At 47.3% G+C, this 26299-nt stretch overlaps 1 protein-coding gene across 1 annotated transcript in view; it reads left to right on the plus strand.

Moving 5' to 3' along the window:
- PAPPA (pappalysin 1) overlaps positions 1-26299 on the plus strand; it is a 170444-nt gene that overhangs the window by 138019 nt on the left and 6126 nt on the right. Inside the window, exons 16-21 of the mRNA XM_042830695.1 lie at positions 1522-1732; positions 2312-2483; positions 5817-5964; positions 8903-9012; positions 15221-15292; positions 18930-19028. Coding sequence (XP_042686629.1) covers positions 1522-1732; positions 2312-2483; positions 5817-5964; positions 8903-9012; positions 15221-15292; positions 18930-19028 — 812 coding nt within the window. The remainder of the gene's footprint in view (positions 1-1521; positions 1733-2311; positions 2484-5816; positions 5965-8902; positions 9013-15220; positions 15293-18929; positions 19029-26299) is intronic.

Below are 26299 nucleotides of genomic sequence, written 5' to 3' on the forward strand. Positions count from 1 at the left end.
ATTACCCCAAGCATCCAAGTGGCTGAGCATCAGAGAGTAGAAGTCATGACCAGCAGGAGCTGGTGACTCTGGCAGGAGTAGCTGCAGGACCCATAACCCACCACGGGTCAGAGAGTACAGCTGTGGGTTTTAGCATCACTTCACTTTTGTCCAGACATTCTGTGAGTTGTAAGTTAATGGCACCACTTGGTGTTCAGCCATCGGTGATGACTAATAGATGTTGCCACTAAACTTCTGGAGAGTGGCGTCCAAATGACTCACTCCTAATTCAATCACTGACGTCATGACAGCACCGTCGGTAATGTCACAGCTTATCACATTGCAGTGGTAGTATGATATCACCATGACTGGTCTGCAGAGCTGCTGCATGAGTCAGAGGAGCATGCTCGTGCTCCAGAAAAGAGCTTTCTTCTGTTCAAAATACCTCTGCAATCATCCACAGCTGGGGAGGGGAGAGAGAAAGCCAGGGCTGATTTAATGAAACTTCTCTTATCTTTGTGGAAAGGGCAGGAGGGCTCCTCCACATAACTTCCTGAGCCCTCCAGAGCCTTTTGTTTTCTTCTTTGAATTCCAGCATCATGCCCAGGCTCTCTTCCTTTCCTCTCAAGGAGGAGGCATTGCTCTGGGGTTTGCAGTTTGTCAGTATTATTTTGGATAACACCAAAGTTGGCTGACTGCTGAAAATACGCCTTGTGAGTTGAGAAGAGTTCCTGCAGCAATGCTCAAGGATTTCAATAGAGTTTTAGGGATTTTTGAAGGGTTAGTGGCTCATAGCTGTGTTTTGTTTCTTAGGAAAAGCTTATTCCTTTTTAACATAGAGTATAAAATAACAAAGAACGTGAAGTGCACTGAGACAAAGCTACTCTTAGCTTAACCTTCTGAAGTCAAGTAGGTCACAGCAGAGGCAAGGAGATCTATCATACCTTTTACCTGTGAGGTGCTGGCCAGGAAAGCTTCCTCAGGAAAACAAGTCTCTAATGAGTATTATGAATCATATTTATCACAGTAGTCCCCAAGGACTGAGAGTCCTCAGCTGAGAATGGCTCCTCAACGTGCTGGAGTAGTGACTGTAATGCTAACAAACAGATGCTGCTCCAAAAGGCTCAAAATTGAAACAAAAAGAACTGATTTGGTGCACGGGTAGAACGCAGAAGAAGAATGAAGAATGTAATGACACTGAACACTGCCTTAAGGTGGGTGGCTCCGTGGCTTTGGAGAGGAGGGAGCTGATGTACAAAGCAGGCTCTCTTTCAGAGAGCAAAATAAGGAAGAGAAATACAAAGCCAGTGAGGTTTCACCTACGCTATAGCATTTCCTGCCATAAGCACTGTCTGCCTGTTGTCTCCTGAAAACAGAGTCCTTAATGATTTAAAACCATCATGTAGAAAGAAAAGATGCATAGGACAGTTGAATGTGCCGAGCCAACTGAGGTGGCTGTTGATATATTATGGGTATAATGACATTTGGGAAATAAAAACTCTCCTGCTGATCGTTGTTAACTTTGCTTTTTGTCCTTCTCAGGGAACAACAGCAACTTGACCTGCATGGAGGATGGGCTGTGGTCCTTTCCAGAGGCTCTGTGTGAACTGATGTGTCGAGCACCATCCATCGTCCCTAATGCAGATCTTCAGACCACTCGTTGCCTGGAAGATAAGCACAAAGTGGGCTCATTTTGCAAGTACAAATGCAAACCAGGTTACCATGTTCCTGGATCCTCCAGAAAAGCAAGAAAGTACGTAAAATAGCACTGCCACACAGTCAGCATGATTCAGAAAGCCACAGGTCAAAAAGACTTTGGGAAAAAAAGATGAGTAATTCATAGCAGGGTGCTGTAGGGAACACCACTGAATACTTCCTACATGAAGATAGTTGTGCACTTTCAAGGGGGCATTTGGCACCTCGCTCTGTAAATCTTTGCCAGTGCTCAAAACAGACCTTACCTTAGAGGTACTCTGTGATATGCAGACTGGAGAGTCCCCTTTGAAACCGTATGGGAAAGTTGTACTGTTGTGTCCTTCTGACTTGGCACAAACCCACTTCAAACCAACCACAGCCCACAAGGCCGGGAAGCAGTTTTTTGGGAGATATGTTCAAGGCCAAAAGAGGAGTTCAGGCTGAGTGTTGGCTTTACAAATAATCATTATTTTCACTCAGAGACCTCATGCTGCAGATTCACAATTTGTTCCCCAGGTGTTAAAAGCTCAAGCACTCTCATTCCCTGCACCTGCTAGCAGAACTCAGAAGCTCTAAAGGCTCTTAGCTGACTCAGCTGCTCACTAAACGGTCTTGTGTTTTTTTTCTGCATGGGAAGGCGGGCCTTTAAGATCCAGTGCACTCAGGATGGCACATGGCTGCCAGGTGCTTGTGTGCCTGTTACGTGTGACCCTCCACCTTCCAAGTTCCATGGGCTCTACCAGTGCTCCAATGGCTTCCAGTTCAACAGCGAGTGCAGGATCAAGTGTGAAGATGATGACAGTCAGTCGGTGAGTCTTTCTTATCCTCACCATCTCACACCATGAAAGTGAGTTTTTATCTTATGGTCCTTGAGGACTCTGATCTTGGAGGGATCAAGTGCCAAACCTCCCTTGAGATCACTTGAGACCAGAGGCAGAGAGATGGAAAAAGGAAATATGTAATTAAAGTAAAAGAAGAGAGCTACTTCAGAGAGCCTGGAAATATTTTTAAGACTGTAGTAATGGTATTTATTAACTGTTAACAATAGGGGAGTAGCAAGAAATGACTGGCTGGACGAGTAATTGGTTGGAAAATCTGTTCTAGTGGCTCTATGATGTAGGTAGGTGTAATCAAATATGGTTTCTGGTATTACATTAACACAGGAGGAGAGAAGGAATAATGAATGAGTATGAGGCGTGTGCACTCATCCTGTTTGTTCGTTCTCCTTCACTTTGCTTTTTTCTCCAGTTCTTTTTCCTGATGCTGTTATATATATGTCATATGATGTTTTATAGGGATTGTCACCGTACAGGTGAACTGTCTGACCTTTCATGGCTTTTTTTGGCTGCAAGGTGTCATTAATTGTTAGGGTCAGATCCTCATCTGGCATAAATCAGCATCTTGCCTTTGATTACCTAGGAACTTTGTTCATTGATAAAGTAGGTCTGGCTTTTAATATTGTGTTTGAAATACTTGGTTTTCCTCACCAGAGTTAATTATAGTTGTGAAGTAAGTAATTTCTCCCAGAAGTGCTGCTGCCACTTCGTATGCTGGGGAAGAGAAAGTGGGGATGTAGAAGCTGTTCTTATATGCACTGCAGACAGCATAGTGCTCTGTCAGAAGCCTTGTAATATCACTCCTGAGGATGTATGAAAAAAGGGATCAGCCCTGCTATGGTGTCAGTGATCCAAGACCCAACTCTGACACCTGTTCCAAATGTTAAAAGCTACAGCAGAAAGGTAGTACAGCAGTGAGGTTTCTGAGGCTGGAAAACTGCATTTGTTCCCTGCAAAAGCTGTCCTGCCTACTTGATGGGAATGAGAGGCAGAGCCTAGGGTTGTGTATCAGAACACCCTAAAGAAGTTTGGTTTGGCTGCTGTGACTTCTTGAGAGGTAGGAAATGCACAGATGGGTGCAATTTGGGTTGGAAGCTCTGGGATGCAGCACCTTTGTGCATCTCTGCTTTCTCAGACTGACTGCACCAGGGCACTAACAAATGGTATGAGGGCCTTATGGTTGCTTTGGAAGGAGCTAGACGTGAAGAGAGGCAGGGATTGGAGTTAGGGTTACATCAACAAATGAGCTGTGGAAAGTGAGAGATACAGCTACATCTCTGTTCAGTGTAAGGAAGATTGTAGTGACTGCTTGGATGCAAAGGTACCTTGAGCAGAGAAGCAGATAACATCCTAAGAAGGGGATTTGCAGAGAAAGGTATTTCCAGATATCCTAGAAAACAGACAACAGAAGATGAGGGAGGACTCCTGGCACAAGCCAGAACCACTTGAGAGGTGTTAATTATTTAAGGATTAAACCCCACTAAGTCTCTCTCAGCTATATAAGGTGATAATGCACATTGCATCCAAGCAAGAAACCCAGCAGGGATTTTCACAAGAGATTTTGCAGGTCAGGGAATGATGGACAGGATGTTACTATAGCAATGGATATCCTGGGATCTCTGAGCACATAGCAGAAACTACACAGTAGTACTCTAGAGCACAGCCAACTCTAGGAACATAAATCAGGTTTCATGGCTCACCTTTAGAAATCATAATTGAACCCTGGCATGCAAACTGTGGTGGAAGTGCAACACACTTGCTAAAACAGCAAATTGTGCTCAATTATCACTTAATCGTCTCTTCTTGAACTCGTCACTGTGCTGAAAGATCATTACTCAGCCCTACAGATGGCATCTCTTAATCACCAGCAGTGTAATGGTGATTTAAGCAGGTACCTCCCCAGCATCCAGAGGCAGGGTCTCCCATTTCTGCACATTGCACAAATCAGTGGTCAGATCTAAATTAATTGCACTCTGCAAGACTGGCCTTTAGGTGGGAGTCGCCAAACTGGATCACATCCTGAGTCCATCTGCTCCATTACACTTTCATAAGATTTTCTTATTACATCTGGCAATGGCCAGATGTCTAGAGGAGGGAATGCAGCTCCCATGCAATAGTCTGCCAATGAGACCACTTTGCATCTCACTGAACATTGTTTTCAACAACGAAGCTGAGCAAAAAAAAGGATTAGGGTATCATACACAAGGCTAGCACTGAATGCAGTGCAGTTTCCTGTGTCTGTACAAGCGACTTGTGCAGATCCCTCTGCAACAAGGGGCATGGGGTGCAGGGAAAAGCTCCAAAGGCAAATTCAGCATCCTTGGTGGAACTGGGATCCAGTATACAGAGCACGTTACAGAATCCCCAAAGACATCCACCCTAGTCTCCAATAGCAGGGTGAGTAGGCTGAGGGCAACAATGCAAGGAGAAGCAGAGATCCTGTCTGGTTCTTGCACTGAGCAGGGTCACTGTGGGAGGCTTGGAGCCCAACCCCAGCACCTTCCCATTGAATGTCCCCACTGCCCTGTGGCAGTGAGGCTTGCAGCTCCTGCAGAACAGCTTGTGCAAAAATCCCCAAAAAGATTGCCTGCACGTCGCTTTGTTGTTTCTAAAGGGCATGATATTTCTCCCTGGACTTTGGTATTCATTCTCCAGTATTGTACAGAGAATCTTTTCTATAAGAGAAATGTCATATTCCATTCCTTGCCCATTCCCACACCAGAGGGTTTGTTTCTCTTTTACACTTGCCTCTGTGCATGTCTGTCTCTGCCTCTTCGCTTGCTGTCATTCAAGGCAGCCAAGCTCTAAAGAGCACGTTCTGCCCTGCTAAGCATCCCTCTCATGTCCCGCTTCCCTTCCTCCTTCAGATGGCCATTGGGGATTCTTTCTTTTTTGAGACAAATATGATGCAACTAGTTAGAAAATGGAAGAGGGAAAAGGTTGTCTGCAGTCAACACGAACCTTTCAGCAAGAGGAAAGAGGGCAGATGGGGTGAACACACCTTTTTTGCAGCTAGAGTGGATCCATTTTAATGTAGAGACCTTGCAAAGACCTTGTAAAGACATAACATTGCATAGAGAAGGCGTGCGTGTGCTTTTGTGTGCAACGCAGCCTCCCTTTTATTTATTATTCAGCAGGGAAGTCCTTCCTTTGCCCCCCACTACTGGCAGTCCCAGCCGGGGCTCTGCCAGCTCCAGAACTTTGCTCCCAGCTCGTCTCTGCCCGCTTCTCCCCTCTCACCCTGCGCCTGCTGTCCTTCTTGTTGTTTTTGTGACCGTCCTTGTTATCTCCTTGTCTCTTTCCCAGGGCCGTGGAAGCAATGTGATTCACTGCCGGAAGGATGGCACCTGGAGCGGCTCCTTTCATCTCTGCAGGGAGATGCAGGGCCAGTGTGCTCTGCCCACGCAGCTCAACAGCCACCTGAAGCTGCAGTGCTCCGGTGGATACGGCATAGGTCTGTGGGCATGGGGAATGAGGAAGAGGATGAGAGGGAGGGAGAAGTCTGCAGTCCTTAGGGTCACTTTATGCTATGGAGCCATTTACCTGAGTGGGGGGCTGCTGAGGGCAGGAAGCTGCTTTGAGATGATGCTTTGAGCAGCCAGGTATCATGTAATGTGCTGACTTCCTGCTCCTTCCAGCATTCCCAGTTTCATTGTGTCTCTTCTTGGCCAGCAAGTCAGGCTGCACCAGAGACACATCCAGTCCTCAGAGTAAGGGAAGAAGGTTGTACCTACACTTGCTCTGACAGGTTTGTAATGTCCTTGAACACTGCGCGCACACACACACACACACACACACGCTACCTTTGATGCCAAAAAGCAGTGTACTGGCAGGGAAGCACAGCAGCAGGAGCATTCAGCTGTTCCTAGGGAATGAGACCAGCCAAGCATCCCCTTTGGTATGGCTGTTTTTCAGAAGCCCATGTGAGGATGTTTGCCCCTTCCTTCTGGGGTCGCTCTGCAAGGAGTTTGGAGTTTTGGGGGATGTTTTGAGCTTGGCTTTGTGTCACCCAGGCATACATTCCACACTGAAAATACACAGCATTATACTTTCAACCCTTGCTGCCCGGGTTGCAAGGGGAGCAGCCCCGCGAGGCCCCTTCTGCAGCCCCGTACCAGCCCCCCCTGCCTCTGCCCATCCCTTTGAACTTGGAGAAATTTCCTCATTTTGCAGCTCCCTCATTATATCTCAGCCGCGCGAGGGACCACGAGCTGCCTTGTGTTCCCTCCCTGGGGAGGAGAACACGACCTGGATGAGATCATCGCTCTGTAATGATGCCAATTACAGATCGTATATCAAAACAATTCAGACCCGCTCCTCTCCGTAAGTGTAAATAGCGTGGCGGTGAGCAGGCTGCGGCAGCTCTTAATGTGGCGAGGTGTTTTACCCTTGAGATGAGGTTACCTACCAGGGTTTTGCAAAGAGGGAAATTCGGATTTCTGGTCTGGAAGGGGGGGAGCAGCTGGGGGCTGAGAGCAGGAGAGCCTACAGCTGCCCTCCGTCCTCCACCAGCCCCGCTGGCTTGGCCACCAGTGCTGTGCCTTGATGTGGAGTCTGGTGGCCCTTGACCTTCAGGAGGGCTGCAGGACAGGAGGTGAGGGGGATCCTCATGGAGATGTGAAGAGCAGCTTTCAGAGGGCACAGCGGCCATTGGCTCTTATCCTCAGCAGATGGAGACATACCACACGCTTTGTTAGGTTTGTCCAGCATCACCTTTTGGGAGCAGGTTGTTGGGATTTTGATGGGGTTTAACCCCACAGGCAGCTCAGTACCATGCAGCTCCTTGCTCTGCCCCAGTGGAATGGGGAAGAGAATCAGAAAGGGAAAAGTACAAGAACTCACGGGTTGACATAAAGACAGCTTACGAGATAAAGCAAAAGCTATGTACATAAGCAAAGCAAAGCAAGGAATCCATTCACTACTTCCTATCAGCAAACACACGTTCAGATACTTCCAGGAAAGCAAGGCTTGTCATGTGTAGTGATTTATTGGGAAAACAAATGCTGTCCTTCCCAGTGTCATCTCTGCCCCACACCCCCAACTTCCTCCTCCTTTACCTTGGTTCTGTTGCTGACTGTGATGCCATATGGTATGGGATGACCCTTTGACCAGTCTGGGGCAGCTGTCCTGGCTATGCCCCCCAGCTTCTTGCACACCCCTGGCCTTTCTGCTAGCAGGAGAAGCAGCGAAGTCCTTGGCTGTGTGTAAGCGCTGTTCTGCTGCAACTAAAAACATTGGTGTGTTATCACTGCTGTTTAATCAAAAATCTGGAATACAGCACCATGTGAGCCTCTACATAGAAAATTGACCTTACTGCACTTACCCAGCAGTCCACGGAGCTGCTGTCACATGTGCTACGAAAGCAAAACAAACCCCAAGTGCTGCCCAGGCCTCCCTGGCTGAGCAAGGTCTGCTTGCTCCCACTGACTCCTCCACGAGGGAAGATGTGAGAAGGCAGAAGCAGGTGGGGAAAATAATAGCATCCAGTCACGGTGACTATGAATCCCACACACCTTTGGTAATTCCTCAGACACCTAATCTGCCCTTCCAGGCTAAGGTGTGTGTTCAGCCAAAGGTTCAGCTCTCCAAACCAGTGCAGAGATTAATTCCTCCCCCAGTGCTGATGGGAGTGCAGAAATCCTAATGACATGTTTGCAGCAGCTGTGCCATTCAGGAGTGATTTTCCAGGGGGGAAATGGTAATGGTCCAACATACTATGGCTTATGGTTGTGTCACCACAGGGCTCTGGGATATTGCTGCAGAGGATCGCAGCGTGTTTTAATAAAGAAAGGACAGGATTCCCACTGGGTATGACAGTTAATCAGAGGAAAAGCAGGTTTATGTGTGAAGAAAGCCATCATTACCTCTCTGTATTCTTCTTATCAAGTATGAGATGTAGGTGATAGCTTGCCTGCAGTACCATTGGGCTTGGTCACATCTAAAGGGCTGTTTCTGAAAGTCCATAAATCTGACAGATGAAGCGAGGGGATTATGTCATGTCACAGGTGAGATGAGTTTGGCAGCCTTACCTTGATCAGCCCCATCACTTGAAAGAGCAGTCAAAATGGAAAAAAAAAAACTCCACATTTTCTTGGTGATCTGAAAGAAAGAAACTTGACCCCTTTCCCTGGAGTTAATAGCCAGAGAAATACCTAGATATGCAGCTCATACAAAAAGGCCTTGGTGTGTTTGCCACCCCCACAGTCTGCTGAGATGCAGGGTTGTACTCAGCATTTCACGTGTGGTTAGAAGATACGTGATAGTTACGGTTGACTGCTAATTGCAATTTAGGAAAAATGAGCCCTAATCCTGTCCTTCAGCTGAAAGGATGCTGGAAGGGTAAGGAGCTGCATGCTTTGTCCTGTAGCTTTATCATCTCCTTTTTTGTGCAGGGGCAGAGTGTACCACCTCGTGTCTGGACCACAGCCATGAGCCCATCCTGCTGCGTGTGAATGAGACCGTGCAGGACATCCAGCACTGGATGAACCCTCAGAGAGTGAAGGTCAGTTCCTGGCAGTTGTGCTAACTACATCCCATGCTACATGTTTATGTGCAGCGAACAAACTGTCAGTTAGCCATGGTTCATCCAGTGAGGGGGAATGTGTGGGAAAGGTCTTTGGCCCTTTAGAAAATAATTCCTGGGTTTTGTAGTGCCTTTGCATGCTGTTCTAGCAGTGTGGTACCATTCTCTCCAAGTTGTTTTCTCTCTGTGATTTCCCAATGAAAGTCCATTCAAGGTAGAGGCCCCCAGTCGTCATGCTCAGATCCACCCAGGACTTCCAAGGGGCTGATGCAGGGGTTATGATTCATTATACAGGAACATGTGATGGAAAATGAGAGAATGGGCAGGTTTTATTCTCTTCCTCCTCTTCAGTGTTTCGCACACTTTGGGTGGTAGGGCTGGATTTTTCTGCACTGCTTTTGGCTGACGAAAAAAGCTGATACAGGGGGTATTTCATCTCCCAGAGCAGCAGAGCTGGCTGGGTCCTGCCTGCCCCCCCCATTCACCCGCATGTGAGAGCTGCCAGCTCAGCACAGCCCCTTCCAGAGGTCACCACTTCTCCCTCTGCCTGCTGCAGAAGCACAGCAGCATTAACCACTTGCAGCGTGCTGTCCTGGGTGCCCTCCAGCTTATGAGTCAACCCCCATGGGGGCATACACACCTATACACAGTGCTTTACACACACGCTCAGCCGTGTGCAGGCAGCAAATAGCTGCTTGGTTTCACATTGATATCAGTGGGAAACACACACGCATGCTGTGGCTGCGGTTAGGGAGATGCTCTGAAAATCTCTGCTGCTTTGTATTTCCCTGTTTCACATGGGGCCGTACAGAGCAATAGAATAAATCCTGGAAAGGGATGAGGAACATAAGTCCACAGAATACAACAAGCTCACAGTGTCCGTCCCCGCTTCCCACTCCCTCCAGGCAGCGAGATTATATTACTGCCTAAGCCCGGGCCTTGCCAAGTTTCTGGCACGGAACATAAAGAAAACCCCTATCTGTATTAGGGGCAATTTCTCACTGGCCCTTTCCCGAGTGCTAGACTTTAAAGTGGTTTTGTAATTCATGGTGAAATAAAGTGACAGCTTCCCTCCCGTTCTGTGCCGTGCGCCTTCGTTTATTGATGCGGGTGCGCAGAGGGAGCTGTAACGAGTTTTATACCTTCAGGTCTCTGGAGGGCTCATTAGGCAGCAGGGAAAACACAGAGTGCTAAAGGGGGGATGAGGGGAGCAAGGGAAGGAGGCAAAATCACAGTTTCCCAGAGTACAGTGGTAAATAAGATCTTGTTTGCCGTTTTGGTTAAGGACCTTGCAATTGGACAGTAGATGTAAGTATGTCCCATAACACTTCGTAGATAGTGAGATTTAGGCAGGAACATGTGCTGGATGATGGTGGGGAGGCTTTGGGGGCGTGCAGAGGAAGTGGCTCTGCTCTCATGTCTCCTTGGAACTCAGAGCTCTGTCCTGGCAGCCCCGTTGGGTCGTGCAGGTTTTTCTGCTTGTCAAGCAGCAGTTGTGTGCATAGTGCTGAGAGGAGACCCATAGGGTAGGCAGCTGGCGGAGTGATGCTGCATGGGGGGGTTTGGTAGCTGTGAGACATCCATCTTGTTCTGCTCCCCAGACAGGGGACGTCACCCGCAGGGAGCGTGCGCTGTGGGAAATGCTGCTGCCAGTGGGGACCCTGGAGAGATGGGGATTGCGATGCTTCAGGGGAAGGTCCCCATGGCCATATGCTATATATCATTCATAATATGTGTCTCTGTTTACGTTCGCTGACAGCTCGTTGTGCCATGCGAGCGAAGCGACCAGCTGCTTGCATTTACAGGAGTCTTTGTTGGTCACAAAGTATTTCGGTGATACAGAGAAGCACTTTCTGTTACTTAACTTCAGGCACAAATAATGTGCAGATCAGTGCGGTATGAGCAGCAGATAAAGGTAGAACCAGTCTGTGGGACTTGCATTTGAGAGGACATGTGCAGATAAAACACAGGGAGAGCCAGCAAGAAAGAAACACATTTGTGTGTGGCTGCTCAAGCAACAGCTGTTATGGAGGCAAAGTGGGAAGAGGGAACCATCCCTCCTTTGGGAGTTATTTAGAGCAGAGCTGTGCAAATCACTTGATTTTTCGGTTCGCTGGAAGTTCTGTCAAATTAAAACATGAAAAAAATGTTTTCTCCTAACCAGAGAGATATTTTTGTTGTTGTGATTTTTGGTGAACCAAAAAATTGCAGGAAAACCATGTTGGGTTTGAACATAACGTAGTATTTAACTTCCAACTATTTTTGTGTCGTTTAAGAAAAATGAGTTTTTTTATAGCTTTCTGCTTAAAAAAATTGAAATAAGCTTAGAAATCAAGTGTCTTCTCACAGGAACAAGAACCAAATGTCATCACATTGATGTGTTTTTTCAGAATTGGTTGAGGCTTTGAGTTGCTTTGCTTGGTCTGAAACTGATTGCTGAAATCAGTGCGAATTTGCAGTGTCTCCCAAATCGTTTTCAGCAGGAACAAAAAGCCACCTGTAATCTGCTGTGTGTCTGCCGTTCTGTGGCAGACTGCATTTGGGACAATCATTGCTCTTCCTGTGATTTCCCATTTGCTGCATGTATGCAAGGGGCAGCGAGCTGTTGAAGACACCTATAGATAGAGCTGCCAAGGCTGACTACAAGGCAGTGAAGAGAAAAAAGTGAAGTGCCTCAGAAAGACAGCTTGACAGCTCTTTCCCAGTGAGTGCCGATACCTAATTTCCTAGATTGTCTGAATTTGGATGCTTGCCTTTCTGCCAAATACTGTCTCAACACGTGTGATAGCCTTAAATGGGTTGGCTGGCAGTGGGGTTTAGTGAGTAGGGACGCTGCCGCAGTGGTGGCAATGTGTTTCGCTCTATCCTTGCACCTGAACACCACTGTTCCTGAGACTGTGGGTGCTCAGAAGATATCAAAAATGATGTGAGCAACCAGCATCTGTTCTCCTTCAGGTAGAGTTTGCAGTTTTCCTCCTTTCTTCCCTTCCAAAGAGTGTCAGGCTTGTTTTGCAGACTGGGAAACTGAGTCGCAGCTTAGGGCAGTGAGGGGGCTGAGCCCCAGAAGTGTGGGAGCTGCCACCCATCTGCAGCCCTGGGAGGCCACAGCCACGAGCCACGTCTCCCTGCCCTGTCAGCAGCACTGATCCCCTCACCAGCCCTCATGGTTAATTGCCATGCTCATTTCGTGCCTGAAGAGAGGGTTTGCTGAGACCGGTAGGTGCCAGTCCTCATGCTTGGGCTCCAGGGGACACTTGACCCATCTAAGGTGGAGGAGAGCTCCCCAGGGCCTCTCCTGGGGAAACCTAATCCCCTCTGCAGGCCACAAATGGTTGACATCATTGTGTTAGTCCCACAATGGGGAGGGAAGCGCCGTGACCAGAGGCGCTAGGTCTTCCCTCACAAGGAGAAAATGACAGCTTGATTTGCTTTCTTGGCTCTTTGTTACCTACTGTGGGAGCGCATCCCAGCTTCCTCTCTGTTCACAGCAGATGGAGTCACAGCCACCAAACCGCAGCTGGAGCTGAATGGCATTTCTGGAATGGGGACAGACCAGGCGGGAGGGCAGCTGTGCTGCAGGAGCTGATGCACCAGGGCAGCGGGGCCATCAGGCAGCCATGTGTCACCACAGTGACCCAGAGAGGGGTGAGGCTGTGCTACATGGGCTTCCTCAGCACCGCCTAGCATGTGAGGCCTTCCCTTCTGTATGCGCCGGTGCCATCTTGGTACGGGTGCTGCCTGCACCCCTCCTTCCTTTCCATTCACCTCATTGCCCCAGACTGCACTCTTGCACCTTTGGACTCTTGGCACCACAAGAATCTTCTCTCATTCCTCAAATTCCTCAAATTTCCAGCCCAGATTATCCCTTTTCCCTCTCCCCCTCAGCCCAGCAGCAAGCTGAGGGCATAGACAGGACTTGTGGTGTGAATCTGGGTTTGGCAAACCAGCAGGGGGACACAGAATTGTAATCGAGGGCCTTTCCCAAGTGTACCCTGCTTCCAGCTCAGTGGATGTCAGCAGGATTGAACTTAGTTGGAGCAGCTCTAATAGTCCCTGCTAGTAATGAGTCATCTGAAGAGAAGGCAAAGTAACTGGGATTAAGCCATTGGCACACTGTGCAGGACTGTCCATCTGAATCCTTTTGGCATATCCTGGCTGCTGCAGAGAGAAGAGCTGAGTGGTGTTTGTGAAGAAAAGCTCTGGTTATCTGCTTGGACCCAGCCTTTCCTAGCTGCCGTATGAGTGTCCCACTGACCCAGTGATGGTTGTCCCACAAGGTCAGCTGGCTCTCTTGTGCTACAGCCTGGGGCTGCACACCCTTTCCTGGAGATTGGCCAGCCAAAAGTTGTTCTAGCCACTGGGATTCAAGGCAGCCTTGAGCGAGAGCAGAGATCTGTGCTTGAGGAGACTTCACCTCCCATCTCTTCCTCTAAGGGGACGACAAAATTCAGTAGCTGCTGGATTTTTAAAACTGGGAGGGCCTGGAAAGTAGTGCATTTTCTGCAAGGGTTTGGTCTCGCTTGGAAACCTCTTTTCTTAAGAGCCTGTTGCAGGGCTGTTTGGCTCCTTTTGATAGCTCCACATGCTTGCACACATCAAGGGGTTGTGTAGATGTTGATGCTTCTTACCAGGAATGTGAGGTGCTGAATGGAAGTGCACATTTTCTCATTGGCTGGCCTCAGATACGGGAGGCATATGGCTGAGTTTTTCTTCTTCAGTTTTTGTTTCAAAGGCTCTTGAAGGGCTTCCCCCTCCCAACCTGTTGACTGGTCTTGTTTATTTTGAAACCTGGAAAAGTTTCTTTTCCTTTCCCTCCGAAGTGCAATAAACAGAAGAGTGGGGAAAACAAAACAAAACAAAAACAAACAAAAAAATCCAAAACAAACAAAAGACCCCAAACTCTGACCATTTGTGGCAGGCAGCAGGCTGGAAATCTCCAGCTGCCTGTCTGGAGCGCATTGGGGGAGCGTCTGACACTGCAGGGCCCCCGCACCTTGCAGCCTCCCTGCCTTGCCCCGCTCACACAGACGGGCCCTGTTGTGAGGCAGGTGGGGCAAGCCGGGCTTGACTAATAGTGGAAAATCCGAGAGCATCGGAAAGATAAACAGCCCCAGTCAGATAGTATAAAAGTCCTTTTTCTAGCACACGCCAGGTAAGCCTCGAATGACAGAAACTGTAAAAACATGCTGAGGTTCCCCTGCAGATGGATTAAATTAGGCCTTGGATAAACAGGGGGTGGGATGGCTTGTACGTCAGGTCTTCCCAAATGTTAATCCCTTCCTTCCCCAGGACTCCGTCCAACCCCAGCCCCCGTCCTTTGATGAGTACCCACGTACTCATGTTGGCCATTGTTTCATCTGTGGAAGGTAACCCCAAATGATCCTCATCCTGGTGAATGTTGTGGTGTATGGATGGTTGTCCCATCACCCGGACCTCCATGGTACTGACCTGCCACCGCCGCTGACTGGCCAAGCCTCTTATTCTTTAAAATCTAGGTTTCGTATCTACAGGCAAATAATGAGTGTCCATGTTGTGTCTTTGAGTGGGCTGGTGTTTCAATTTTCTCCAAAACTAAGCAGTTCAACTTTTTTCTTACAGAAAACCTATAAATGTAGTCAGTACCAAAATTATTATTAAGCTCATACAGTGTAACAGATGATGCTGTCCTTTTTGAGTATTATTTTGAAGGTGTGTGGTGGGAGGTGCTTCTATTTAAGATCTAAAGGATGGTGAGAAAATGTTTCTGAAAGTCCACCTTTAGCTGTTTGCATCTTCAGGAAGCGCAGATATGACAGGTAGCAAAACAGAGCAACGCTTTGCAGCACCAAAGAAATCCTTAAATGAATTCCTAAAATGCCTCCCCACTTCCCATGAGCTCGACAGTGGACCCCTTCCTTTGCCTTTTTTCTGCCACGTTCCCCCACCTTGAGTGAAATATTGGACATGACATTTTCGGGAAAATGTTAAATATTATTTTACTCTCAAATGTTCTGTTATTGCAAGTGTCAAGTCCAACACTTCTTGTAAATACCTGGAGGAGAGCCAGGTCCTGAGAACACAAGAGGTGTTAGGGAACTAAACTTCGTTTCTTAAGTACAGTAGGGCCGTAGGAGCCAGCACACCGACTTTCCGTACACTGATTTCCTTGTCTTGACTTGATGTTTGTTTTTTTTCTTCTCTCCTCCAGAGCGTTGTCTGCACAGCGGGACTCAAGTGGTATCCTCACCCTTCCCTGATTCATTGTGTCAAAGGCTGTGAGGTGAGCATTTGCGTTCGCTCAGATGGGCCGTGCTTACTCCCCTGCATGTTATCGTAACAGTCACTGCAGCCATATGGGCTGGAAATGTTTTTCCAGTGGTGCAAACAGGCTTTTGCCCTGGATGTCCTGTCAATTAAACAGAGATCTGTACCAGTTCTAACACTCAGTGGTGAAACTAGTGGTTTTTCTAGAGCAGATGATTGGCTGACTCTTGCATGAGCAAAATGATCAAACGGCTCGATATAATTGGCCGACCTTTGGAATTTCCCAGGATGTGGGACTTTCTGGAAGACTGCAAGAAGATTCAGTTATTTTACTTGTTTCTGACATCTTACTGGAGGACCAATTCTTTGTGAGGCCAGCTAGACTTTGAAACTGTGATGTGGAGATTAAGAAAGCCAGAGGAAGGAATGATGCCATTTGCTGGACAGCACAGCTGAACAGTGAACAAATCGTGCTCACTGTCCTCTGTCTTATTTGCAGTAAGCAATTATTTTGAAGAGTGATGTTTCTGTTGGCAACAATCTCTGTGAAGTCTGAGAACTCTTAAAATACCGCCAGTGCACAAGCAGCACTGGATCACGTCTCAGGTCATACAGTTTCCATCATGCCAGCACTTGAGTGTCTCACCAGGACTGACATGAAGAAGCCTTGTGGCATCTCTGTGAGGCCGGGCAGCTTCATGCCCATTTTGGAAATGGAATAACTCACAGGCAGAAGCTTTGGCTGCATGGACATGCTCTGGAAGAGCTGTCTCTCCAACCCAGATCCCCCGACTTTCTGCAGCACCATCTGCACTCTTGGCACTCAGTAACCCAATTTTACAAGCGCACTGAAGTTATTTGTCCGCAGTGGTAGACCATGGCACAGAGCTGCTAAATCTGACACAAAACACAAGGCCACACTGCTGTGCAGCACGATTTCTCTTGAAGTGAAAGACAGGTTTCCTTCGCATACAAATGTTGAGCCCAAGAGGGTAATAACTCTCCAACAATGTAATACTTTCTGTCTAGTTGTTCCCTAAATGAAAAGCATTCTGCTGTCAGTGCTTTGAATGTCATAAGCCATCTCACGCATTGCATTCATGCAGGCTGGCTATGTGCCCCTATTCTCCAAAGAGAGCTAAAATAACATCCAGTGGCCATTAAGAAATGCCATTCAGGTGCTGATGCACCATCGGGTATCCATTCTCCTGCTGTTTAAGGATAGTTGTTACTGACGCAAACTTTGCAGTGATGTAATAATTTACCAGCAGCCATTATTACTGTCACGCTTTTTCTCCGCGTTTTCTTTCCTTCCATCCTTGTTAATTGCCAGATCTCTCCACATCAATAGAAACTTCCTTCTTTTCATCATTCATTCAGCAGTGTCACTGCATCGCAATCTGTCATCGTGGGAGGCTTTGCCCAGACAATTGATAATGGCCTCTAGCATCATTTTCCAGGATCCAAGAATGGGCCAGAGCTTGTTCTCTGGCAGTAAGATTTCAGAAGAAATGCCGTCTTCACCAAACCTTTCTTCATGACTATGGAAACAGGAAATAATAAGTCAGTAATACTGGGCCATTAGGCTGATACAATCCCTAATGTATTAATATCCTTAGCATTAGGGAGGGTTCCCTGAATAGCAGGCTGTAAGCAGGGCATTATTTCACTCTTGACACTCAGAGCAGTAACCCAGACTGCTGCAATGTGATTTTTTGTCGCTCCCTAGTGGCTGGAATAGAGGTTTATGAATCAGCCACGTACCTGGAGGCAGCTAACTTGGATGTTTTCATGAAAGCTAGTCTTCCCACCCCCTATCTGTATAGTCAGTGGAGAAAACAAAGTTCCTCCAAAAATGTGGGAGCACTAAGATATGCATGGAGACCTCTACAGACTTCAGCACCCAGTCCTCCAAGGCTTCTCAATTGAGGATTTGGGTACCAAATCAGAATAGATGTTGTTTGTCCCATTGTTTTCCTCCATAAGATGATATTGCTTGCTTGCGTGCCAGTGCAAGTAAAAAGCAAATTCTTCTACAAGTTCTTGTTAGTATTTTTTCAGTGTTCATAGATACAGACTCAGGCATAGGAAATTAAAACAAAGCCTTTCTTACCGAGCAGGCACAGCCAGGCAATGCAAGGGAAGCACAGAGAAGCCTATCAAGATGTCTCAGGAGGCTGAACAAAGTTCATTGTTTTTAATATGACCAGATTGGCATTAAAATCTCTCCATCGATTTATAAATCTTTTCCATGCAACTCATTTATATTATATTAATGAAATTGGAACGGCTTTTTCAAGTCAAGGCCTTTGTCTGTATAAGTAAGCCAATCTCTGTGGAAGTCAGTGGAGTTCAGCCAGTCCGAAGGGGTTGGAATCTCACTCTGTAATTCTGCATTCCTTATTGGCATTTGCAGTATTTGCTTGTAACTAAAGCAGTGATGCTCAATTAGTCACTTCATGGGAGTCCTGCTCTCATCCAGCATTGCCATTATGGCCTGGAATTCATATACCCTGATAGAAATATGTAAACTTGCAAAACAGCAGCAGTAAAAGCTTGCATCTTCACCAGTCCACAGACTCTGTCTCAGTATGGATGGCCTTGGCCTTTCAGGTATGCTCTCACTGCTGCTTCCTTAGGTCTCTATCATCAGGAAAATTTGGGTACTGCAGCTGCTGTGAAATCCTCCCCACCCACTCTGCAGAGATGACTTCTTGTAGGAAACTCCCTGGTGTGATTGTCTCAGTGCAGAGCAAATGAATTTTCCAAAGAGCAAATAAAATGGGAATGGCCCCATGAGCCCGTGAGTGTGAGAAGTACTATGGAGGTATGACTGTGCTCTGTGCTTAGCATCCCTTTGTCTGAGCTTTCAGAGCTGCCTGGGTTCCTTGCATCTGGCACGGCCACTTCTTAGCATCAGGCACACTTTGGATTTCCAAGAAAGATCCAGACCTCAAGCCTTTTCTTCAGAATGGTGATTATTATTCAGGTCCTGTGCAGCGCAGAGACCACATTTTCTTTTTCAAGGTGATTTATGAATTTTGCTTAATAGCTCTCCTCAGCGTCCCTCTGAATAATTTCCATTATCCCAGCTCTGAGCAGTGGAGTGGAGGAAGATTAGGTGTCATGGCCAAGATCAGACGCAGTAAGTGCTAACTGGGGAACGAGTGCGTGTGGACCCCGTACTTCACTCAGACCACTTCCACTTCTCCTTGAGATGTGCTTTTATACCCTCCTTGCTGACACTTGTTGCATAGTTAGGAGAGCTGTGGTTGAAAGTGCAACTATTAAAAGCATGCCAGTTTGGTTGCTATGCATTACCTTCTTCTTATCCCACATAGTTTCGGAAGGTTAGCTTAAAATTGTGAAAAGGTGACGCAATTTTAGATGCCTTGATGCTGTCTCTGGGCCTAGTCGAATTAATATTCCTGAAGCATCGTCTTATGTGGGATGTGAAAAGCCAACATGGGCTCTTGTGTCCTTCCCTTTTCTGTCTGCTTTGAAGAGAGAGGGGAATAATCATCTCTTGCTTTTCAGGGCAGTTGGTAATGTTATAAACTACATGGCTTTTTCAAGGCTTCATCTTCTCCTTCTGATAACTGTTACTGTTAATCCATGCCCATGTCCTTAGTCTCTGCTCTTTTATTTTCCAGCCTTTCATGGGAGACAACTACTGTGATTCCATCAACAATCGAGCCTTCTGCAACTATGATGGTGGGGACTGCTGTGCCTCAACAGTCAAGACCAAAAAGGTAGGGATGTCCCTTCCTGTTTTCTTTGGGAATTCCTCGGGGAGAGTTGTTTTGTGTCCAGGGAGATTTTATTTTGTCTAGAAGAGGGGATCCAAGGTCCTCAGAAAAACCTTGAGTCTATGCATCATGTCACTATGGATGCTCGGTTCTTCTTGGTCCATTTTGCAGTTCTTTCTTGATAGGCATGTGCATTTCTCATCACATCCTGCCTTATACCTGCACAAGACATGTCCAGTTTCAGGCCATCATTCATTCTTGTTGTAAATGAACCCTTACTGATCTGTAGGCAAAGACTGTCTCCCTCCAGAGTGCTGGGGCATGTTCATCAGAAAAGCAGTTGGTCATGCATTTTGCATGTGGTGCTCAGGAGATCTTCCATCAAGCACTCTGAGAAGGGTGTATTTCCCTGTCCTGATATCCGCCCTCAGTGCTCAAAAGGGAAACTGAAAGTTAGGATTCATGAGGAGAAGAGCAGAGAGCAAAACAAATGCATCAGTAGGTCTGAACTTTGACCCATTCGCACAGTGTGTATTTGAATGATGGGATGCATTCCCATAGAGCATTATTAACACCAAAATATATTTGAATTCAGAACAAGAATAGGCACATTCATGGATGTTTAGCCCATCAGTGGCTATTAATCACAGTGATCTGGATGCAGTTTCTGGCACAGGAATATCAGAAACATGGACTGCTTGAGCAAGGGAAGGATCCCTCTATACATCCCCATATTTTTATGCTTTTTTTAATACTCGTTTCTGGCCAGTGTTGCAGAGACAGCAGAGTGATGAAGCTTGTGGTTTGAAGCACTACGACATTTCATATATTTCTAACCGTGATAGATTTTGAACTTTTTTTTTTCCCAAAGAAAGGAAAGAAAATCATAGCCTCTGGCATGTAAAATTTTTACCTTGTCTTGAGGATTTGAGCGTAGATCAGACTGAAGAAAATCCAGCTATGTTAAGTATCTGATGCACATTAATAAATTTGAAAGCTTCAGAGTAGACAGGGAAAGCGTGGGTTTAGTGTATGAGATGATGCAATTTACCAGGCTGAGGAAAAAGCTTCTCTACGTACAGCAGCTGAGGGACTGAAGTCCTCTTTGTAGGGAGCAGTCCTTTCGAAGGCAGCTGCTGCTGGAGGTTTCTTTTCCTTGGCTCAGTCAAAAACTTCATGGCAGTGCAGTGCTGTGACTGCCTCTGGCCCACTTGGGAATGCTGAGGGATGTGTTCTGTCACATAGAAGGGGTTGTTTTCCTCGCTATCCGGGAGCTAGGGGAGGAGGTAGTTTTCCTAACCTCAAGAGGCACCATAGGACCAGCAAGGATGTAGTCAGGAGAGGACTGACCCAAACCAGCCCCACTGGGACAGGAATGAAGGGTACAACATCCTACTGGGGCAGAAACGGGACTGGGGCATGGAGAGCGTGGGGCTGAACTGTGGGGAGGGTGAGGAGTAAGATTTGGGAGCAGAATTTATTGCTTCCCCAAGCCTTGCCTCTCTCCCTAAACCCACCAATGAACAGGGCACTGGGAAGTGAGAAATCTGCCTTCTCCTTGGACCTTGGCAGGTCAAAACCAAGTCCCAGTTTATTACATTTATCGGATGAAGAGGGGATAACAGCCCTGCAAGGTAGGCTGGGACACCTGCGGCAGCGGCGGCGCGGCCCTGTGAGTTATTTTCCTGTCTGAGGTCTTTGACTGGAGAGCAGATTTTGGGCAAGGCTGTTCAAACACAGGCCTGCCTTTGAAGAGCTTTATGAGTAGAGCATTACAGGAGATATTCCAAGGGGAAAAACAATGAAAGGTGTGAGAAAAGGGAGCTGAATAAAAATACTCCGCATACCAACTTCTTCCAGCACAATTTGCCACCTACTTAAGCAGGCACAGTTTTAAAATACACATTGGGTGTAAAAGCCAAAAACCTGGAGGAGACACAGGGAGGGGTGAGTCCAGCTCTGCTAATTCCAATACCAGATGAGGATGTATTTTCATACAGTTGTAGAAAGAGCGAGACACATGCAAGTGCCTGCTTTGCTCCTTTTCTTTCAGGGTTACAGACTATGTGGCAGATGTGTCAGTCTTTCAAAGCCCCTGCTAGTTTACCCATAAATGTCTAACATTTATGCAACACCTGTTTTTCTCCCAAAATGTCATAGGACATTTTACAAGCTTTAGATTTATCATCTTTTTGCCGTCGCAGCCATTGCTGAGGTGACACATGGTTCACATTTAACAGAACATAGCAACTCCGCACGTTATTTTAGGAAAGGGCTGAAGATTAGCATTGCATCATGTGAAGATTCAGGAGCTAACAGGCAAGTAAGAGCTGACTTCAGATCTTTAATGTCCGCAAACTGTCAAGACTTAAGTTTCACTGCATTCCCACTCCCCTCCCAAAAACACTTTCAGCTGCACACAGTGCTGTGAACTGGGTTGCCTGAAAAACAAAACAAAGATTCAACCCACATTCACTTTGATCCACAGTCCTCTTACTTAATGTCTGATTCTGCACACTCCTGTTTTATTAGCCTGAAAAAACGCAGGAGGCTTCCATGTGCCATTCCATTGGGGCACGTTTTTGCTTTGCATTTGAGCATTAGCAGCAAATGACCTTGTGCATTTCTGCAGAGAGAGGGGAGCAGGGTGGTGTGGCTTATCTAGCCAACCACCGACTAATCAGTGCTGCTGCTTAGATAGGAAATAATGAGTATTTGCCCTGTGCTACTCACAATCAGTCCAGGGAGCTTAAAAGAAATCATTAAAGGCTTCTTTTGAATGCTGCAAATGGCAACAAATAAATTCAGTCATATTCTGGGCATGAATTTGAGGCAACGGCCATCAGCAAGCAGGAAAAAGAGACACTCATCAGCTTAATTATTTGTTCTGTGCTAATTGATCAGCATGCCCTGCAGAGGAAGGGAAGCTGAGGCTGTGCAGTGGCACCCAGGGCAGCAGGGACAGCCAGCCGTCTGCAGGGCACAGGGAGCAGCAGGGAGGCACTGGCAGTGGATGTGGCTGCACAGCTTGCCCTGTGCATGACCCAGGAGCAGCTTGGGGAGACAGGAAGGCCATTGCCAGCCAACTTCCAAGAGAGAGGAGGCTTCTGTTGTGTATCTGGAGGGGATAAAGTCTTCTGTGAAGGACAAAACAAAAGCCCGTCTCCTTTTCATCTTCCTCTCCTCCTGACCCAGCACAGGTTGCCAGCTCCCTTCCGCCTGGCTGCTCCAGGAAGCTGCTTCTTGCTTTGTGTCCTGCCGCAGATAAAAGAAGATATTATTTTTTAAAGCATTAAATATTTGACAGCGCTTAAAGTGGGGAAAATAAATAACCTGGGCATAGCTGGCTGCCCTGGGCTGGCAGCAGCTGCATGGAGCTCCTGGGGCGTGAGACGTGCCAGGGAGAGCTGATGGCTCTTTCTTTCCGATTAGTTTCAGGAAATCTTCTCTCCAGTCACTGCTCCCCTTCACTTCTCTTTCCCTTCTCTTCTACAAATTTTCCCAGTGCAGGGCTGTCTAGAAAGGCCTCACAGAAATCAGAAACGTTTTTCTCCAGGCTGCTTGCGTACTTTGTTCCAGTCTCAAATAGCAGATTTTTGCATTGAAGTCCCTGCAGTCTGATCTCTGCAAATTTAAGCGTGGGGAATTTTGCTGCTCTAAATTTACCCCAACCTAAGCCATTTGAAAGGGCAAACTCATCTGTCTTTCCTCTGTGCCTTTCCTTTTCATCACATAAGGGGTAGAACTACAGCCCCCGTGAGAAAAACCCATGTCATTCAGTTATCTCTCAGATTTTCCCTCAACCCCTTTGCCCCAGAGCCCTGAGAAAAGAAAAAGGAGAATCAACCTGGCAAAAACTCCCATCTCAAATGCTGCCCCTTCAGCCTCTTGACATTGCTGTCCAACACCTTGGAGAGGAAAACCAGCAAGTGCCTTGGCGGAAAACAAATGAGGACTTGCGGTAGATAGAGAACCGCGTGGGATTCGTCCAAAGCTTTGCTTATCTACGAGATATGCAACTTATCAAAACCTCTTCAGAGACTTTATGGCCAAGAATTCAAGGCCTAAAGAAAGGAGCTTTGAACTGAAGGGCTGCTGCTGGCTCCAGGAGGGATTTCCCAAGACTGTCCCTGTCTCCCTAGGAAGGGGGGTCTGCCCCCTCCCACCCCTGAGAAAACAGAAATAGTCATTTCTTGGGATTTTGGAAAAATAAGAGCCATCTCTCTGCTCTCTCCACTGCACAGACCTGTCCTGGGGAATCACAGGTCTTGTTCCTTTTGCAGAACATGATTTTGAGGCAGCGTGCACAATTAGCAGCCTAAGTGACCACCCCAGCCGAGGAAATTTTGCTTATACAGAAGAATCGATGGCTGTGACACGGTGCTGCTCCCAACAGCTTAGAACTCCCCAGCCGGGTGTGTTTGTCAGCTCTGTAATTAGCTGGCGAGATACAATGAATGGCGGGTGAGCACGGAGGAAGGCCAGACACAATGAGGAGCGTTGCTTCATGCCCCTGGAAGCGGCTCGGCGCTGCTGCATGCTTTGAGCACGCTGCTTCACCCAGGCCTTTGGGTGAACTCACTTCCCCAGGAGCTTTTGATCGCAGTGTGAGTGGCTCACTGCTTGCCATGAGAGGAGCGCTTCCAGTCATGGTTGGTTGGGATGGGAGCTTATTTTGGGGCTCAGAGCCGGTTTCATAATCATTCGGGGAGGCTTTCCAGGCGGCGATAAATTAAAAGCAGCGATGGTAGTAGCACATGTTGCCTATCCTGAGAGAACATTCTTGGCTTCAAGGGACGTGGGGCTTCCCACAACATACAGCATTCCCAGGGGAAGTGCTCGTGGAGGGTGTTTGCTTTGCTATCCGACCTCACTTCATTAGCAAGTGTTACAAAAACCAGCGAACAAACCTTCTCTGCTCCACCGCCAGCTATTTGGCCTCTGGGTGGTCTGGCTGCTATTAAATCTTCGGTGATTATTTAGACTAATTACATTCATGTTTGCACAATCAGTAGCACAAGGGTAGGAAGCGCAGCTGATGGCTGAGCAGCTGAGCTCCGTGTGGTTTGGCACGAGGGCTCCTTTGCTTAACTCAGCCCCGTGAGTGCAGGAGCTTGGTGAGGATGTGGGCGTTCGGCACCCAGCACCCTGTGCCACCAGAGCTTTTGCAAGCATCTCAGCTGGCTTTGGGCCATTCTGGGTCCATCGATGGGGCTGCGTCTGGTTGGGACCCAGTGGACATTGATGAGGGTCGTTTCGGCTTAGGTGAGCTGTGTCTTATTACATAGGGCTTGCTGGCTTTGATGAGGAAAAGCCCAGTTTAAAGAGGTGCAAATGAGAGAAATTCAGTATGTTCCCTACAAGCTTCATCTTCACCCTTCCCAGACCCCCTCGAGAGGTGCCCTAGGTGTGAACCTGCATACCAGCCCCCAGAGCTAGAAGGGAGCTCTTTTTTTTTTTTTTTTTTTTTTGCTCCATAATCTCCAAACAGCCCTTGTGACCTAAATGACAAAAAACACTGGGAAGAACGTTACAAGATGCATTTTTGTCCTGCAAGGGCTTTCACAGGGAGCATTCTCCCCCGCATTCAAGCTGTGAGGGTCTCAGGGCACTCAGCACCACCTGCCACGCTTATCTCAGTGCCGCGTTCACTGCAGAGGCTCCGTGTGCAGCGAGGCCTTCATAGCTCCCATTCATCTCGCCTGGGAAATTTTGCAAACACTTCAGAGCTGAAGTCTAACAACAAGTTATTTCCCAACACTTTCCATGCCTCCTCCCCTGTTTCCCCCTGCCTCCAGCCCAGAGCCAATGCTGCCCACCCTGAATGGGAGGTGGAGCTGGGTCAGTATGATATGAATGTGTGCTAGGGCTAAGCTGTGCCCCTCTGCAGAAGTGTTTCCCACCCCTCCTTGTACCTGTTGGCTGTTTCTTCTGTCAGTGTTCCCACACTGGACTTTCTCAGCAGGAATCTATCTTGGGATATTACCAGCCTCTTTAGATAGGATTTATGGCTCTTGACTCATTTCATGACCTGGGTCCCATTTCTGCACCGCCATATTTCATGGTTGTCTTTGCACCCAAAGTCTGGAATGTGGCATCAAGGGCAAATGCAGCCCTGCTTCCAAAGGCTTTGCAAATTTTGGCTGTGGTTTCACCACCTTGCCTGGGAGAGGATACTTAGGGCTCCTGTGCCTTCATAGAGGACACAAGTATCACCTCCAGGAGACGTGTGCATGTGTAGGGGGAGCGTGTAGGTGTGCAGAGCTGCGTTCTTCACTTCTGTCTTTCTCAGATTATTTTAGGTAGCCTGTGGAGACAGCATCCTGCAGTACTTCATCCAGTAATAAGCCAGGCCCTAAGTTTGAATTTCAGCTTTTCTTCCACACTCTCATAGGTATTAGCCAGGTTTCCTATGTGGGAAGAGATAGGGGAAGGCAGGACTTGGCAGGTGGAAGGAAGAGGAGACAGTTCTGTAATACTGCTTTGCAACGGATATATCTCAGAATTTCTGTGCAAATCGTACATGTTGTTAATGAGTTGGGCTTTCCCCAGTCTATTAAAAAAGAAAGGCAGCAATTCATCTTGGAGTCAGTGTATCTGGGCTCCACACCTAAACAGGCCATCATTCAGAAAAATGCTCAGTGCTTATTATTGGTAGCACATCCAGCAGTTTTGTTCATGGATCTGTGCTCCACAGGGCTGTCACAGAACAAGCCCAAGACAAAAGACAGTTCTTGTTCTAAGGCGTTTTAGGGTTTCTCTGTGCTGGGCACTTCTGACAGTCCCAGTAGATGCTGTGTGTGGGTTTGATTCCCTAAATACCTCTGGAAATCAGGTCCTTGAGGAAATCAAATGTTTAATTGTTGTAGATGATATTTAAAGTGGAAATCCCACATCACTGTTTAATGTTTGGCAAATTTTATCCTGTCTAATTTGACTGTGGATGTGCTCACTACCCATAAAAATCTTTGCCTTTTCACATAATAGAAAACTGATCTGTGGAGCTCATTGCCATAGACAAAACTATTCATCTCTCTGGACAATAGCACTGTAAAAATTAAACTGCATACAAAATCTGTAAAGGTCATAAAGTGAATGAGGCTAATCTGATCAGTAAGAAACCTCTTCCAGTCAGGCTCCCCACTGCTTTGACTGCTGCTGGGCTGTGCAGCTCTGCTTTTGGGCCCTTGGCAGTGCCCCAGAGGGATGGCTTCTGTTTCTTCTGTCTGTGACTGCTGAGGGGAGACCAGAGGGTTTTCAGAGGACAGCACATG

The sequence above is a fragment of the Centrocercus urophasianus genome, unplaced genomic scaffold (assembly GCF_019232065.1).
Source record: "Centrocercus urophasianus isolate 14NV4802_14NV808 unplaced genomic scaffold, USGS_Curo_1.0 seq_34, whole genome shotgun sequence".
Lineage (NCBI taxonomy): Eukaryota > Metazoa > Chordata > Aves > Galliformes > Phasianidae > Centrocercus > Centrocercus urophasianus.